The sequence below is a fragment of the Macrosteles quadrilineatus genome, unplaced genomic scaffold (genome assembly GCF_028750875.1).
Source record: "Macrosteles quadrilineatus isolate MER2022 unplaced genomic scaffold, UCM_ALF_1.0 Scaffold_9__3_contigs__length_116548681, whole genome shotgun sequence".
Taxonomy (NCBI): Eukaryota; Metazoa; Arthropoda; class Insecta; order Hemiptera; family Cicadellidae; genus Macrosteles; species Macrosteles quadrilineatus.
This window is the reverse complement of record NW_026542602.1, coordinates 86,302,787-86,318,723: the sequence shown is the minus strand read 5'-3', so window position 1 is coordinate 86,318,723 and position 15,937 is coordinate 86,302,787. Positions and strand designations below refer to the sequence as shown.

Sequence of the window (15,937 nt, the reverse complement as noted above, 5' to 3'; positions counted from 1 at the left end):
TCAGCGAGAAATTTAGGTCATTATGAAAAACAAAAATTTCACTTTTGCGAGTAGTCACTAGCCTACGTCCAAATAATTACCTCGATATTTTAGTTCGGTTGTTTTTGACAACAGATTACGGAAGTCTAGCCGGCCTAGCCTTTGGATGATATAGGCCTTGCCTACAGATGATAAGTTATAGGCCTAGCCTAGCTAGAATTAAGAATTATTTAATAATGGCCAATACAAAATGGGGTACTATGCCTAGCTCTTGTCAAATCCCATCCTCAGCAAGGAAGTTTTAACATCAGCCTCAACACAGGCTTTACCTAGGCCTAGGCCTAGGTAACGTACCTAACTTACTTATGGTAACTTGTTTTCTTAATTAGCCTATAAAATAGGCACTGTTAAGTTAAGTTAGGTAGCCTATGTTAAGTGGGCTACAAGTTAAATTTTGTTGACTACTCACTCAAATAAACATAGTTTAAAATATTTAAATGAAGGGTTGTATATTGATTGTGTTGAAAGATCAGTTGGTTGCGGGCCACAGCCTAGAAATCTAGGTTTAACTAGAGAAAAAGATATGTTATTGAGGACAATGTATGACACTTTTTCACCGTTAATACAGTAAAACACTGGCACTAAATAATTTACTACTGATATGGATTGTTAGAAATTAATTGTACTGCAAGCTCAAGCTAAAAAAAACTGAGTGCTTTGCTTTGCTTTTCATTTCAATAATAGGTTTTTCGTCTTTCTTTCTGTGTTTTGTGTTTCTAGTTTCTTTCGTTCTTCCACTTTTTTTTGCAAAAAATGGCCGGCTTTGTTAGGTCTTGGTAAAAACAATGCAGCCGCGTGGTTCAATATTTTAACTTTTTAATTTTGGTTGCTTCCTTCGGGCTAAGGGAGTATGTTTAATCTATGCTTCGGGTTAGTATGGCATTGTCATCTGAAATGAACAGTTTTTTGTTTTTTTTTTAGGTTGGCGGCCTCTTTTTACCTTGCATCATTGACTATAGTCAATGGTTTTAGTTAATTAATTAACGTGGTCTACTGTAGTACACAAAGGCGAAGAGCGAAGGGGAAGAAGGGGGTTGTGCTGGATAGCTGGAATTTGCTTGCGCATGACACCTCCCCCACTTATAAGTTTACCACTCAGTAACGAGAGGTGTGCGCCAGGGTTCCGTCCTCGGACCGACCTTATTCCTTCTATTTGTAAACACTTACCCACTTGCACAAACAAGGCAAACGTTTGTATGTTTGCCGATGATATATCTACTGTATCCAGTCATTCGACAGAAACACTTGAACAATCGATTTTTCTTGAATCTAATAGCCTGCTCCAATGGTGTGAGGATAATCATCTTGTCCTAAATGCCAAAGAAACCTTCTTTTCCAATTTAGCAGTTCAAATCATCAAACCAAAAAAAAACAAGGGACATTTAGCTTACTGTTGGGTGAAAATGAGATCCATCCCTGTCAAGAGGTTAAGTTCCTTGGTGTGGTCCTTGATGAAAATCTTAACTGCCACAAGCATATCAAAAATGTCACGACAAAAATATCAGTAGGTATTTCCATGCTTCGTATGCTTAGCCAAACAGTAAACTCAGAAGTCCTCCTGTCTGCTTATTATGGTCTTGTATATCCATATTTTTCCTATGCTGTCCCTGTCTGGGGTAGTGAAAGTGAAAAGACTAAGTTTCTTTTCCGACAACAATTGAAAGGCATCCGCATTATATTTTCTACCCAAACGTCAGTCCTACAAAGACATTTTCAAAAAAATCCGAATTCTAACCTTTCCATATCCATATACATTTTTGAAACATTATCCTTCACCAGAAAGAATATCTTCTTTTCGTTCACATCTCAACAACAGATATCCATTTCGCAATTCTTCCGACCTTGCAATTCCTAATCACTCAACGTCATTCTTCCAAAAGAATTTTCAATACAATGCCGTCAATTATCAATTATTTAAGATGGGAACGCCACTATGTGCGTATTTTTACCCAAATTTGAATGTAGGATGAGTGTAGGATAAGTGGTCTTGTTAGTAACTAAGGCCGACAATGTTCCTTAGACACAGCTGTTAATTAATAGCCCATACAGCTAATGGCAACTAAGGGACCTACAGTTTAGAGTGGAATCCGAACCACATTTTCCTTGGTATTTAACAAATTGGACTAATTATCAGGATAGTACTGCGGATCGTCGAGTACTCACTAGTGTGGACGTTAATCCACACCAGGGAGCATCACATCCACAGTGTATGCCTATAAATATGCACAATTCGTGAACTCCTAGTAGCTGGATTACAGGACGACGCCACCCGTCCCAGTCAAGCTTTTTAATAACCTTCCTCCTTCCCTAAAGACCAAACAGGATTTAAATAGTTTTCAGAAAAAACTAAAGAATTTTTTGCTGGATAATGCGTTCTGCAGCGTTTGTGAGTTTTTTGCCCTAGAACTGGTAGTGTAAATACAGTAGCATAGTTGACCGTTTTAATTTATATAACATATTTTTTATGTAAATATTGTAGGCTATTTTATTTTTTTGACGTAGCTTATGCATTTTATGTTAATTTTGCTGAATAAACGACTTATGACACAATGACTTATGAATGTTTATTTTGTTCCTTACTTCTCTGTGATTATGTATACATGGTTGGGTTGGGCCTTGAATTTTCGTATAGTATTGTTTAGATTTTAATTCTATCGTCGGTGGTATTATTATTAAATCTATCTCTTTAGTACTGTATCCGTCACCATCTTGTTTGTCCTTCTACAACATGTTGAAATGAAGAAGACAATTGTCTGCTGCTGTGTTGCTGTCATATTATTTAATTTCATTATTCACAACACTAGTTTTATTGATTTCGAAATCAAAAATTTTGCTCTCAAATTGAAATTAATTAAGGCAAAAATTATAACCCATGACGTATTCTTGTTTGCTTGTTTAAATGTGAGGCGTGCTGAAAAATTTTCATTGGAACTCAAGACTTTGTGGTCTGTATAAATACTGTGTTTCCTATCACGTGTTAAGTAAATATCATGTAATATTATTTTAACTATTTGATTAGGGCCTACTTCTAATAGGTAGGCTAGCCATACGTAACTTATTTTAATTTTTTTTTTTCATTTTGTCACAAAATCCAAAATTTTGACTAGGCCTATACTAAGTAAATTTCAACTAGCCTTATGATAGGCCTCCATTACTTAAGCCTACAACATTAGACTTCCTGTAATCTTTGAACGAGTTGGGTAAAAGGTCTATGCCTAGTCTAAATGTTACAAGACCTTGCCTTATCTAGGATTGATAATTGAATTGATAATTGATGCCCTAGGTTACTCAAACTTAGTTGAAGAATCCTCAGAAGCCTAAAACATTCCGTTCAAATTTTGGACTAGGCTTATGTAGGTAGCCTAATGTGACTCCATGAACTTGTGAACATTTACAAATTTTTAATAGCCTAAAATGTGGGAAAATGTGTTTTAAGTTAAGTGACTCTTGGTAGTTAATCTGGACTAAGAGGCTAAGTAATGCCGTTGTTAGATAAGATTGTTAAGTTAAATTAATTTGCGATCCAGACCATTCCAGCTATGGGATAGTCCTAAATTTAATTATTTATCATTTTTCTTTGTGAGGGATACAGTAGATTTAACATAAAAAAATAACTAAGTAAATTTTTTTCAGTCTCATTGAGAATTGTTTAACAAATTAAGTAATAATTAATTGCAAAATTCTTATCTACACCAGATTGTTCATCCATGAGTTAAGTTTACTTTGCTTCAACATGGTTGTTTCGTTTCTGTGTTTTGTAGGCCTATTTCTTTACCATATTAATATTTTAACATAGACAATGCCAGCTATTCAATCTAGGTCTTCGGGAGATAAGCTCGCTCATCAATGAATTAGCAAAAACAATGGTTAACATTTCGGAGGTTATGTTGAAAAGGTTGAGGTGGGAAACACAAACATTCAGCATGTGAACCACTTCATGATCATGATCATGAGCAGTGTGTTATTAGAAGCCTGGCTTTATTTGACCCTGCATTTGATTATGAAGCTGAATCCATCCTACCTTGATTTTGTCAGAGGAAACGGTCATATTGATTATCAGTACTTAAACTACCGGTACTCATCGTTATCGGTGATGGGAGCTGTTTGATATAGCCTATATATGTAGGCTAGTGTACAATCAAATTTTCTGTCACAGCTGTATGACTCATTCCCAGACTTTTATTGCTTTTATCAGGTCATATACTGTATCCTTCTTCAGGGATTTAAAATAGTCCATTTTGCGACGGTGTTGTCAAGAAATTCACACGTAAAAAACATAACCAGTCTACATCATTAAAACTCCGTTGTAAAGGCCCGTTCACACGGGGCGAGTTTACAAGCTACACGCCAGCGTGTAAGAAGCCGGCGAGTTGGCGAGTGTGCTTGTATTCGTTCACACGGAGCTTGTCCACTCGCCAACTCGCAGACGTGTAGAAAGACGCCAGCGAGTCGGCGAGTGCGCTTGTAGTCGTTCACACGATGCTTTTTCCACTCGCTCAGTAGCTGGCTTGAACCAAATTCTCCAACATCTTTGAGTAACAAGCGCACAAGCACAAGCAACTGTGTTCACACTGGGCTACTTTACACGCCTACTCGCGCAAAAGCTGGCGAGTTGGCGTGTAAAGTAGCGGCACCGTCAACTTTTTCCAGAGCTTTTTTACAAGCAGCTTTTGAGCGAGTACGTCGTTCACACTGAGCTATTTTACTAGCTGCGTGTAAAAAAGCCGGCGTGTAGCTTGTAAACTCGCCCCGTGTGAACGGGGCTTAAGACACCATTGTGCCAAAGTGGGGGACAGTTCACGGTCATCTTTATACAATCTTATCAGAATGTTTTTGTTTGGACGAAGAGTTTAATATTAAAGTCAAGACTACTTAGTATTTGTTAACGTTAAATACCAAATTTTGGTGTCTTGATATGTCTATTTCTTTGTTTGTATCATTTAAATACAGATGAGTTAGAGCAGTAACAGAAAATTTGGTTTGGAGCTCCTGAAATAGGGGCCTAATATAAATATACAGTCAGGTGATTTATTATTACAGTCAATCATGTCAATAAACTAACATGATTGACATTTTTTTACTACAAAAATCAATATCACTGTTTAACCACTGGCCAAACAGTCCTTTTAAGGACTAAGTTACTGCATGTATTATTATGGAAGCTACCTAAGCAACCCTATCCAATCTCAGAATAGTGATACCCTTAGATGGCAACTGTTTGCTGAGGGTTAATTCACTGTACCTCAATATCCCTTCCCAAACAACAAATGTTGACTCATTTAATACTTGACAAAACTATATTGATTCGTACGGTACGTCCAGAGTGCACCCGATTCAGATTTTCGGCATCAGGAATGGCACTTGCATTTTAATGGAGGTGTCCGCAGTGGCTGCCGGTTTCCAAGTCCGCGCGCAGGCACCTGCTTACCGGAATGAATTCTTCATTCTGGTTTCAGATTCCGATTCAGATTTTGCTCGTACGCATACTATATAGTTAAATAAATTACGTTGTTATTAACATTTTTTTTTCATTCTTACTTTTAGGGTTATCACTAAACGGTCTTCAGGATTTTTTGTTTATGTAGGTTACACCACTTTTGTACAATACAATGTCCAAAATTTTAATAATAAGTTTCGGTGGTTTCGGGCTCCATTCATCGCAATATAGAAAGAAGCTCTATCAGTTATAGCTATAGGAAAAGAGTTATATAATATCATGAACACCATTTTTTACTGGCTGTAACTTCACAACATTTTTAGACGCTATAATTTAACACGTTAATTCCTCATCCGACAATTCCATAACAAGGAATGACTTGCTTCTTTGCAAACCGGGTCAGTACCGGCGGCGTATTTCCTGCTTCCACTGTGGCCACCAACAAAATATCTGACTCAGATTAACCACGTGCCGAAAATCTGAATCTGAATCTGCGTGCACTCTGGACGTACCGTTAAATGTGTGGTTGTGTTTGATGCTTATCTCTTGTATATGTTATGTAGGTTGTTATAGGTACAATGATGAGACCAAAAGGTTTTACCGGTACTGTTAGAGATGCGCCTGAACTCATTGACCTCGAATCAAGTGATGAAGAAACAGAAAACATTAGTGTAGAAATTGTTGACTTGGATGAATCAGAGGTAGTTGAAGAACAAAGAAAGGATGAAAATCCTCCAGGAAATTCATCAGATACAAACGTTAACCTTGGTCCGGTTGAACAAAAAATATTGAATTCGAAAGCTTCGTCTCCTTGCTCTAGTTCAAACGATACCTCAAAAAGTATTGAAAAAAATATTTTAAAACTTAATGACTTAGAAGAATTGGTTGTTGATTACATAGGGGAGTCAGAAGAACAAGTTATGGGAACGAGTAGGCCTATATTAGATGACTCAGACATTATTGTCATTGATTCAGTAAAGAAAAACTCTCCTACTAAACAGTTTTTATTCAACACAAACACTAGGGATGTTCTCAAAGACTCAAATCGACAAGTTAAAAGAAGAAAATTGGCTGACGAAAATGTTAGGGACGTAGAAGTTGTAGAAATAATTGACGATGAAGTCATTGTCCTGGATGACAGCATAGTATTAACAAATTCTAATGAAAATCCAACCAGTGTTAATACATCATCGAGCAGTGCTCCAGCCATTCCGCCTTTTCCAGAGAGTCAACTAAACGATCAAGATAATGTGGTTTCAAGTAAAAATCTGTGTAGAAATAGTCAAGACAATAAATCTCGAATTTCAAAAAAACCAAGAAAGAGAAAAAGAAAGTCTGCGCCTCTCACAGGCAATCAATTAAAAGATTGCAATGTGGTTAACTTAAACGAAAATCAGTGCGAAAAAAGTCTAGAAGATAAATCCCAAATTGCAAGCCAACCGAAAAAAAAATTTAAATTGGCTTATCACCGGCCAGCCCATCTTGTCTCTCCTTTAACTCAACCTTCGACTTCCATCCCCTCCGCCAAAACAGAAACAGTCACCAACATCTACAACCCTAACGCACAATCTGCAGAGAAACGTTCGGGACTGAGGCCGATCGTCATTGATGGCAATAACATTGCCATTAGGTAAATGCTTTGTTTTTTGTTTTATTTTGAATTTTTAACTGATATGGTTGAAGTACTTTAGAGTGTTGAATTGAAAATAAGAAAAGTAGATGAGTCTAGGAAGGTTTTCCTATACACATTACTCAATGATACGGTAAACATTAAACAATTTTTTTTCTTCATTATAATTTTAGTCTGAAATATCCTAAGAATTATTCTTAAGACTGGACCAAAATATGCTAAGACTTAGTTTTACTTTGTGAGGATGATTTATAAAAAGTTTTCAGTGTTTTAAAAATCTGTCGAAGTGTTAAACAGAGGATATATTTTACTAGTCTTGGATTTTACACTGCAGATTGCATTGCAAAAAATGTGCTAATGATGAACCAGAAAAGTAGGCCTAGGCTAAAAATTTAGTTTTGTTACTTTTACATTATGTTATTTTTACAATAGCCGTGTTAGAAATTTTTTTTCATTTTAAGGACAAAGGTAAGACGGTGCCATCGATCTCTATTATTACAACTGGATTGCGCGCTGTACTGCTCAGAGATACACACATATCGGTCCGCCGCTCCCCCACCACGTAAGGTATTTACTGTCCTCTCTCTTACTCATTATGTCTTATGGCGTTTCCGCGTTTGCGCTCACAAATCACGCTATTTCTCTGTTCATAGTGGCTCGATTGTCAATTTTTTTACACAGTTGTAATCTGCATGAAACTGCGGAGATTATGGTATATGCTTTATATTAAAATAATCCTTTTTTAGATTATATTAATTCTTAAATCTACTAAATTAATTATAAAACTGTTATCATTGCTAATGGTTAATTAACGTAATTTAGCATACACACTTAATATGTTTTTAAAGTTTGATCCTATGTTTTAAAAGCATTTAACGTGTAGGAGAGGACCCATGCTGATCCGCAGCTTTAAAATAAATATGTTATCCAAGAAAATCTAATTTATGATTTTTGATTGAGTAAAACAGTATCTTGAGCTTAATGAAATGAAATGAAATGAAAATCCTTTATTTCAACAGGCAAAGTTAGGGCCACATGGCCTTTTCTTACACTTAACCTGCATACATAATTATAAATATAAAATAGAATATACAATTTAACTCATTATTTACACAAAAACAATACTTTTTTGACAAAACGAAAACAAAATGTCTAACAACAAAAAAAGTCTCACACAGCCAGTCAGCAATTACGCAAGTGCCAAGAGGCCATACGCTCAAAGTACATTTTTTTCAGTGCCGCCACGAACCGAGGATGACTATCAAGCATTTTGATGGATAAAGGTAGGTTGTTCCAAAGACGGCAGGCAGTTACAACAAAGGCCCTGTCATATGCTGTACTCCTATGATGAGGTATGCGTAACGTGAAAGATGCAGTGCGTGAACTCCTCAAGCTACCTTCGGCAAATTAATGAATTCAACTTAACTGATTCAAACGATCAATAAATCATATTAAAGCCTATACGTTACTGATTATTTTGAGTCCAAAACATATAAAAATAATGAACAATACTGGAGCTATATTGATTTTTAATCATAGAAATGTAGCTTGTCCCCGTCCCTAAATCAAGTGTAATATTTAGTTGTTTTTTTGCTTTTGTATTTAGGTCAAGTTGTAACAGTTTCCTTAGTTCTTTTAGGCTTTTTAGGCTTATCTAACGGTAAATCGCGTGATTTCAATGCAAGTGTAAGAACAAAGAGACGCATTGAAGTTACTATGATCCCGTATTGGAATAGGGAGGGGGCACACGGGCATTGTCAAGGTATTAAAAGCACTTTACCCATCGTACTGTCGACAGAATCATTGATCTTCCTCATAATGAATATATACTCACACATTCGCATCTAATAGTTCAAATAAACCTTAAGTATTCAGCATCAAAATTAATATTATTATTTTATCTTCCCAATCTCATTACTAGTCTACTACATTACTAGGGCCTACTCTCTATTAATTAGAGTAGTGATGGCAGCGATACCTCTTGAAGACCCTTGACTTTTCTCACGACCAGGACAGAATACGGCAAATCTCTACGTGCATACCTTTAATTTTAGACCTCAATCATTGAAATCGGTCGGGTAAAAGAGCCAAATGAACTCGGAAAAAAAAACCTAGTTTTTTAAATATATAAGATTTTTCATATCAGTAATAAATTATGCGTCATGCAGCTAACTTAACCAAAGTCATATATTTGTTCAGTTGGAGTGCCAAATGAAACGAGCCCCAAAAGGTTTAGAATAGGTTATGAGAAAAAACTTGTTTACGAAACAAACCATTTGTGTATAACAATAATATTTCAATACAATACAATTGTAAAGAATTTACAATTTTACAATTTACAATTTCCCATGTGTTTTGAACAGTATTAATTTGTGCAACTTTTGCCGAAGACCAAATTCCCTTATTTCCTAAAATGTTCCTAAATATGTTCCTAGACTCACAATTAATTGTGGCAATCAATTGTATAATTTTGAAAACTTAAAAAACTATAAAAAAATTATGACAACTTCTCTAATCTCTGATGATTTTGTCATTATTCATTAAATCAACTTTAATTGGGTTTAAAATGATTTGTTTATAAGTACAAAGTAGTATGCATTTAGTAAATAAGATAGCCTCAGACCTCAGTATTTTAAGAGGCTTAATAATAATAATTTACTAAAAAAATGTATTACGCCAGGCACATTTCTTGTTTTAATAATAGTACAACGGGTGAAGTGCGTCTCTTTGTTCTTACACTTGCATTGAAATCATGTGATTCGCTGTTAAATGTGTCGACATAGGAGTTGGTTAAATAAGCCTAAAAGGCCGAAAAGAACTAAGGAAACTAATAAAACTTTACCCAAATACAAAAGCAAAAAAACAACTAAATATTACACTTGATTTAGGGACGGTGACACGCTACATTTCTATGATTAAAAATCAATAGCACCAGTATATTGTTCATGATTTTAATATGTTTTGGGCTCAAAATAATCAGTAACGTACAAGCTTTAATTTGATTTATTGATCGTTTGAATCAGTTAAGCTCAAGATACTGTATTACTCAATCAAAAATCATAAATTTGATTTTCTTGGATAATATATTTATTTTAATGCTGCAGATCAGCATGGGTCCCCTCCTACATGTTAAATGCATAAAAAACATAAGATTAATCATTAAAAACATAAGTGTGTATGCTAAATTAAGTTAATTAATCATAAGCAATGATAACAGCTTTATAATTAATTTAAAAAGTGGCAATAACAAACCGTATTTAGTAGATTTAAGAATTAATATTTTCTAAAAAATAATTATTTTGATATAAAACATATACCATAATCCCCGCAATATCATGCAGATTACAACTGTGTAAAAAAATTGACAATCGAGCCACTATGAACAGAGATATAGCGTATTTTGTGAGCGCAAACGCGGAAACGCCATAAGACGTAAGAGAGAGACAGTAAATACCTTACGTGGTGGGGGGAGTGGCGAGCGGTCGGACCGAAAACCCAGCACACAGCACGCGTTCCAGCTGTAGTAATAATAGAGATCGATGGACGGTGCAGTCATGTTATTGGTTCATTCCACGGCTTGTTAATTACTTCAAAATTTTAATCCGATCATGGTGTATAACTCTTTTTTTTGCCTTGAACGAAAGACACAGTTTAACTATGATTTTTGTAAGGATATCAGGCTTGCCAGATTAGGAAGGAGTCCAAACTGGCACTGGAAACGAGAAAAAAAGGAAATTTCATTGTTACTGACACCATTTTTAACTAAAGAAGTTTGGCGTTGGAGAGAGTTTTCTCTAAAGAGGAACTTCAAATCTCTTACCTCAGGAAACTGCTGTCAGTGGCAGTGAAATATTCTAATATATTTTGTATACTGTTAAGTTTTGTGTTTCTTTTTACTGTTAGGGCTCTTTGCCATTCAGGTAATCCCCAAAAAATCCCATAAACTTAGGCCCTTTTCCCATCCCTATAGTTCTCTGTGGTTAAACTAAGATGAATACGATTACAATATCTGGAGATGTAAAATACCTGGACTTTAATAACTACAGGCAAATACCCAGATATTTACAACTCTGGGTAAGTATATGGATATTTACAACTGTGGATAAATACCAGTTTTTTATAAATACCCGATAATTATTCCGCTAAACGCACAAGTTTGAATTTGGTATTTTCCCTTTTGGTAATGTGTTTATTTTGTATTTTTCATTTTAATGGATCAGATTATTGGCAAATATGACATATAATTTCAATATTTTATGTTTAAATCTATTACTAAATGTTTTTAATTGTATGTGCCCAAATTTCTTAAGATTATACAGCAGACGTAAACAGAACTATATCCAACAATGTTGATGTGTAGCTAAGGGTATATTGAACAAGCTTATTTTAAACTAAACATGTTAATTGGAACATCCCACATTTAAAACCACCTTTTTCATTTTCTAGTTTTAATTTTTATTACAAAACCATTTTGATAGAATTGTTGGCAGTAGGGGTAATATCGTTCATATCTAGACCTGTGTAGATTTTATTCATGGATTTTACTATTGGTAATCCATCTTAATAGTTTTGTAAATTTACTTAGGCTACTGTAATCATTTTTTACATGTGAATAAGTTAATTGAAAAAATGTTACCAAGCTTAGTATTTTTTTCTTTAGGAAAGTATATAGGTTATATGTTTTTATAACATCAAAAACTTTTTAAGCTGTTTAATTTTTAAAGTTTTTTTCAGTACTTAGGCCCACAAATGATTTTTTTATATTACAGTATTGGTCTTCCAGAAAATTGATAAAACCAACGATTAAGTATAAAAAATCAGAATTACCCACTTTATCAGTGCCTGCATATTTTCTACGAGTTTTTAATTCACCACATGTCGCCTATTAAGCCCTTTTACTAACAAATGACCATAATTTTTTACTAATTTTGACATGACAAATCCAATTAACTATGCAAAACACTGTTAATGTTTATACTTTTTTATAAATACCCACACTTTTGGGTACAGTTTTCCAGGCCTGGGATAAACACCCGTTTATTAATACCCAACCCACTGGGTATTTACTGGCCCACATTACTACGATAATTTCATATTACTTTTAGCTTTAAAATTTCTCTAGGGGATTTCCTAAAATAAGAAATACATGTTTACAGTAGTTTAAGATTGTGTTTGTACAAGTTTACCAATATAAATGGAGAACCATCCTCAATATGATTGGCAGTCATGGCAAGGGGACGTTCTCACTGGAAGGAATAAAAATCTGTGTCAACTTCTTTGAAAAACGCGGTCATCGGCAAATCAAGGTGTTTCTCCCTCAGTACCGAAAACACAGAGGAAACCACGACGAGATTCACCAGATGGAACGCAAAGGTCTTGTTGTCACAACTCCGAGTAGAAAAGTCAACGGGAAAGTGGTTGCCTCGTACGACGACAGGTGATGTTTTAGATTTGATATGTGGGATGTAAAAATAGCAAATATTTTCAATTTATTGTAGCGTGATATTGGGAGTGAGCTGGTCACGTGGTAAAGCATGTGACTTTGGTCCCCGAGGCCCCAGGTTAAAATCCCGCCAATCATCGATGGATTTTATCTGTGATGATGCCGCGACCTCTAGGTCATGCCTGGAGTAATGTAGAAAAGGATTTCCGACTATAATCTGGTTAAAATTGTTATTGTAATTATGTTTTGGGGTAATAATTAATCCTAGTACCAGGGAGTTTTAGAAACAATCTGTATAAAAGTTTCTAATCCAAAAATATTTTACAACTGATACTGATACATGCAGTCAAAGACCTGGTTAAAGACAGCGTTAAAATATCCATAAAGGTTTTCAACTAACGGTAAGTTACTGTAAAAGTTTGTTCCGTACTGTCAATGTTTTCTGGTTTTAGATTTGATCAATATGTACTTTCTGTCACATTGCAATTTGATATGTTTTATATCAACAGTATAACATTTAATTTTGACGCCACCAATTTTCAGGTATATCGTCCAGTATGCTGCTGAGTTTGGTGGTGTTATAGTTTCTACTGACAATTATAGAGATTTGCTAAACGAGAACCCCAGCTGGCGGGAAACAATTGAGAATCGGTAAGTGGTGGGAAAGGTTTTCATTCAAACAAATAAAAACCAGTGAAACTGGCACAAGAAACACAACACTTATTGCTAAACATTATTCCATTGATATGGACTCTTTCCCATTCTCTGCTACACTCACAAAAAAAGACCTAGGCCCTTGTGCTATATGTTGCATCCTAAAAAGTTATTAACTTAAGTCCTACATAACATAGCTAAATCCTAGGACTTCTGTAATTTTAATTTGAAGGTGTACTTTTTTGTTACACTAAGTTCAAACAGTTTGTAGTGTATTGTCATTGTATAACATTTTCCAGTGTGATTTATTGATGTTGTTTGGGTTGGAAATATTTAAATGACACTTTTTGGTCACTGCAAAGCATGAATATGGTAAAGGATGTAAATATTAGTCGATTTAATTAAGGTAGGTTTTCATAGCTGCCAAATACGGTTTGTGGGATTGTTAATGTTGTGCACATTAGCACCTGTGCTTATTAGCAAGGACATTAGCTGCAAGGATATTAGCTACAATATTCTATTGCAAGGTTGGTTTATGCGTCAGTTTTTAGTAGTCTAAGTCCAAAGATTGTCTCTTTTTAGAACGTTCTTGATATCAGAATTTGTGACGCTCTACAAATTCATGCCCCATAAATAGTTCTAACATTTTAGTCCTAATTGTTTATCCTTAGAAGAAACAAAATGTAATTTGGTACAAAGCTGCTAATGACAAGGATAAATAAATGTCTTATTTGAGACAATTGTTTTAGTTCAAATTTTAGTTTATTGAATTAAATCCTTTAGAACTAAAGCAATTTTGATCAAAAAGAAAATAACCACCAAACCAATTAAATTTGTTAACACAGTCACTGTAATGACAATTCTTTTTTACACAATAAGTTCTACCAAAAATTGTCACGGAGCTTGTCTTGTCGCTGCAGCGTGCGGGACTGCCTGCTCTCGGAGCATTTGCCTGTCTCATAGGTCGCCGTGGGATACCGTCCCTGCTGAATTCGGTAGTAGGAAAAGTAGCGTTTGGTAGTGTACAACTTTTTTCTAAGTTCTCCAATTATTGTTTGTCCACAGCTTGCTGATGTTTACGTGGGTCGACGATCTCTTAATGTTTCCACAAGATCCATTAGGCCGAAACGGACCTTCATTAGATGACTTCCTCAAATTTCCTGACTCGTAAAATATACAAATTTGTTAGTCTTCGGAAGATAATCCCATTTTTGTTTAGGCCTACAACCAATTGTGCCAATTGTGTATAGTGTAACGCTCAAATTGTTTATGAGTTTATTATAGTTGATATTCAACTTATATGCAGTGTGAATTCTTGGTTTTTTTTTATTTGTTTACTTATAAGTTATTTGAGAAAATATCTATATGTGTTGTATATAGTAGATTCGTATGTATTGAAATATTTTTGTAACTGAAGACCAAAATATTTTTGATCGAGAAAACACTAGGAAATGATCTCAAATTAGTAGTGTGCACTTTTTTTTAATGTATAGGCTATATTCATATAGAAAAATCATTTATCTGTGGAGGTACTTTTATTTATTTAATTAATTGAAGTGTACAGTTAGTTACCAAATGTATGAACGATTAAACAGATTTTTAAATGTTTGATACTTAGATTAAATATAATATGCACCCTTATATATAATACATGTAGGCGATTTCTACGAAACACTACTCCTCCGTTAATAATAGACGGATTTTTACAAACGATGTGTCAAAATTAAGTATTGTTTGTGTAGATTAGATGCCCCCTTTCACCAAAAGTCCTCGGGCTTTGCCCCACAGGCCATCAAAATCGCAATGTATTTCTTATGAATAAAGATTTTGTTTACTTTAACGGACGAATAATTTGTATTAATTGTATTAATATTGTGCTGTTCATAGTAATACATAATACACAAGAACATTCGTTTTCAGTTTTGATAACTGGAGTGGAGTGATTTTTTACATTATATTTGAGTTGACTCTTTTAAGTCATCAGAAAGTTATTTGTTTTGAAATAACGCCCGTAATACTTTGCATTGCTTGAATTCGAGCAACAGGTGCACTAGTTTCTTTTTATTCCCTGTTTATATTGCAACAAATCAGGGATGGTCAAGTCATTGTTACAGATTTTGAATCTCGAATCTGAATCCGGAATCGATTATCGCCATTATTTAATATATTTTAAGGTTTTTGTACAAATCTATTGCTTACATGATTTTTTAAACTATGCCAGAAACTTTGTTATGATTACCCTCCTTGGTAATAATAACAATGCTAACTAGATTTCTGTCGGGAAAAATACAACCTTGAAAAAATTTGTTATTAAGTTCTGTTAGTTACTACCTTGAACTAACTCACGTACACCTGGTTTGTGGGAGCGCAGGCTGTGGTCATGGTGGGTGTATCAAATATTTAAGTCTGGTCCTAAAATCTCAAATATATTTTAAGACCCAATTGATTTGTGATTGCGTTTCCACACATCACTATACCAAATAATGTTGTATTATTTGTGAATTGTGTAAAAGTTCCAAGTGTGTTTTTTTTAAATTGATATTTTAATCCAACATATATTTATTTTTATTTTAACCCTCCCTTCCTAAGTAATTATCCAATATAAGTGTGGGTGTGAATTGTGTACAAGTTTAAATTTGGTTATTTATCTATGTGGTACTTGGTTCAAATATTTTTTCCTTAACCCCCCTGTTGTTAATGTTGTCTATTAAGTTTCAATAAATCTTGGATAAGC

General features: G+C 34.6%; 2 protein-coding genes across 5 annotated transcripts in view; one reads left to right on the top strand and one right to left on the bottom strand.

Annotated features, from left to right (window-relative positions):
- Positions 1 to 667, bottom strand: part of LOC129002480 (putative mediator of RNA polymerase II transcription subunit 26) — a 39,285-nt gene extending 38,618 nt beyond the window's left edge. For all 3 annotated transcript variants that reach the window (XM_054430316.1, XM_054430317.1, XM_054430318.1), the window contains exon 1: positions 449 to 667. The gene's annotated coding sequence lies outside the window, so the exon portion shown is untranslated. The remainder of the gene's footprint in view (positions 1 to 448) is intronic.
- A 2,143-nt stretch (positions 668 to 2,810) lies between these two features.
- On the top strand, positions 2,811 to 14,501 carry LOC129003096 (NEDD4-binding protein 1-like). Of its 2 annotated transcripts, none has more exons than XM_054431332.1 (5): positions 2,811 to 2,984; positions 6,050 to 7,106; positions 12,331 to 12,543; positions 13,093 to 13,200; positions 14,269 to 14,501. In XM_054431332.1, exons 2-5 carry the CDS (start codon positions 6,055 to 6,057, stop codon positions 14,372 to 14,374), a joined length of 1,479 nt encoding a protein of 492 aa, XP_054287307.1. In that variant the 5' UTR covers positions 2,811 to 2,984; positions 6,050 to 6,054; the 3' UTR covers positions 14,375 to 14,501. The 2 variants fall into 2 exon arrangements, with proteins under 2 accessions (XP_054287307.1, XP_054287306.1); XM_054431331.1 differs by having other exon boundaries at positions 6,040 to 7,106.
- Positions 14,502 to 15,937: the final 1,436 nt, after the last annotated feature.

Excerpts from the sequence above, each read along its gene's own strand:
- LOC129003096 (XM_054431332.1), top strand. The coding sequence starts at position 6,055 with ATGATGAGACCAAAAGGTTTTACCGGTACTGTTAGAGATGCGCCTGAA. Across the intron at positions 12,544-13,092 it reads GTTGCCTCGTACGACGACAG|GTATATCGTCCAGTATGCTG; the intron begins GTGATGTTTTAG and ends ACCAATTTTCAG. Across the intron at positions 13,201-14,268 it reads CGGGAAACAATTGAGAATCG|CTTGCTGATGTTTACGTGGG; the intron begins GTAAGTGGTGGG and ends GTTTGTCCACAG.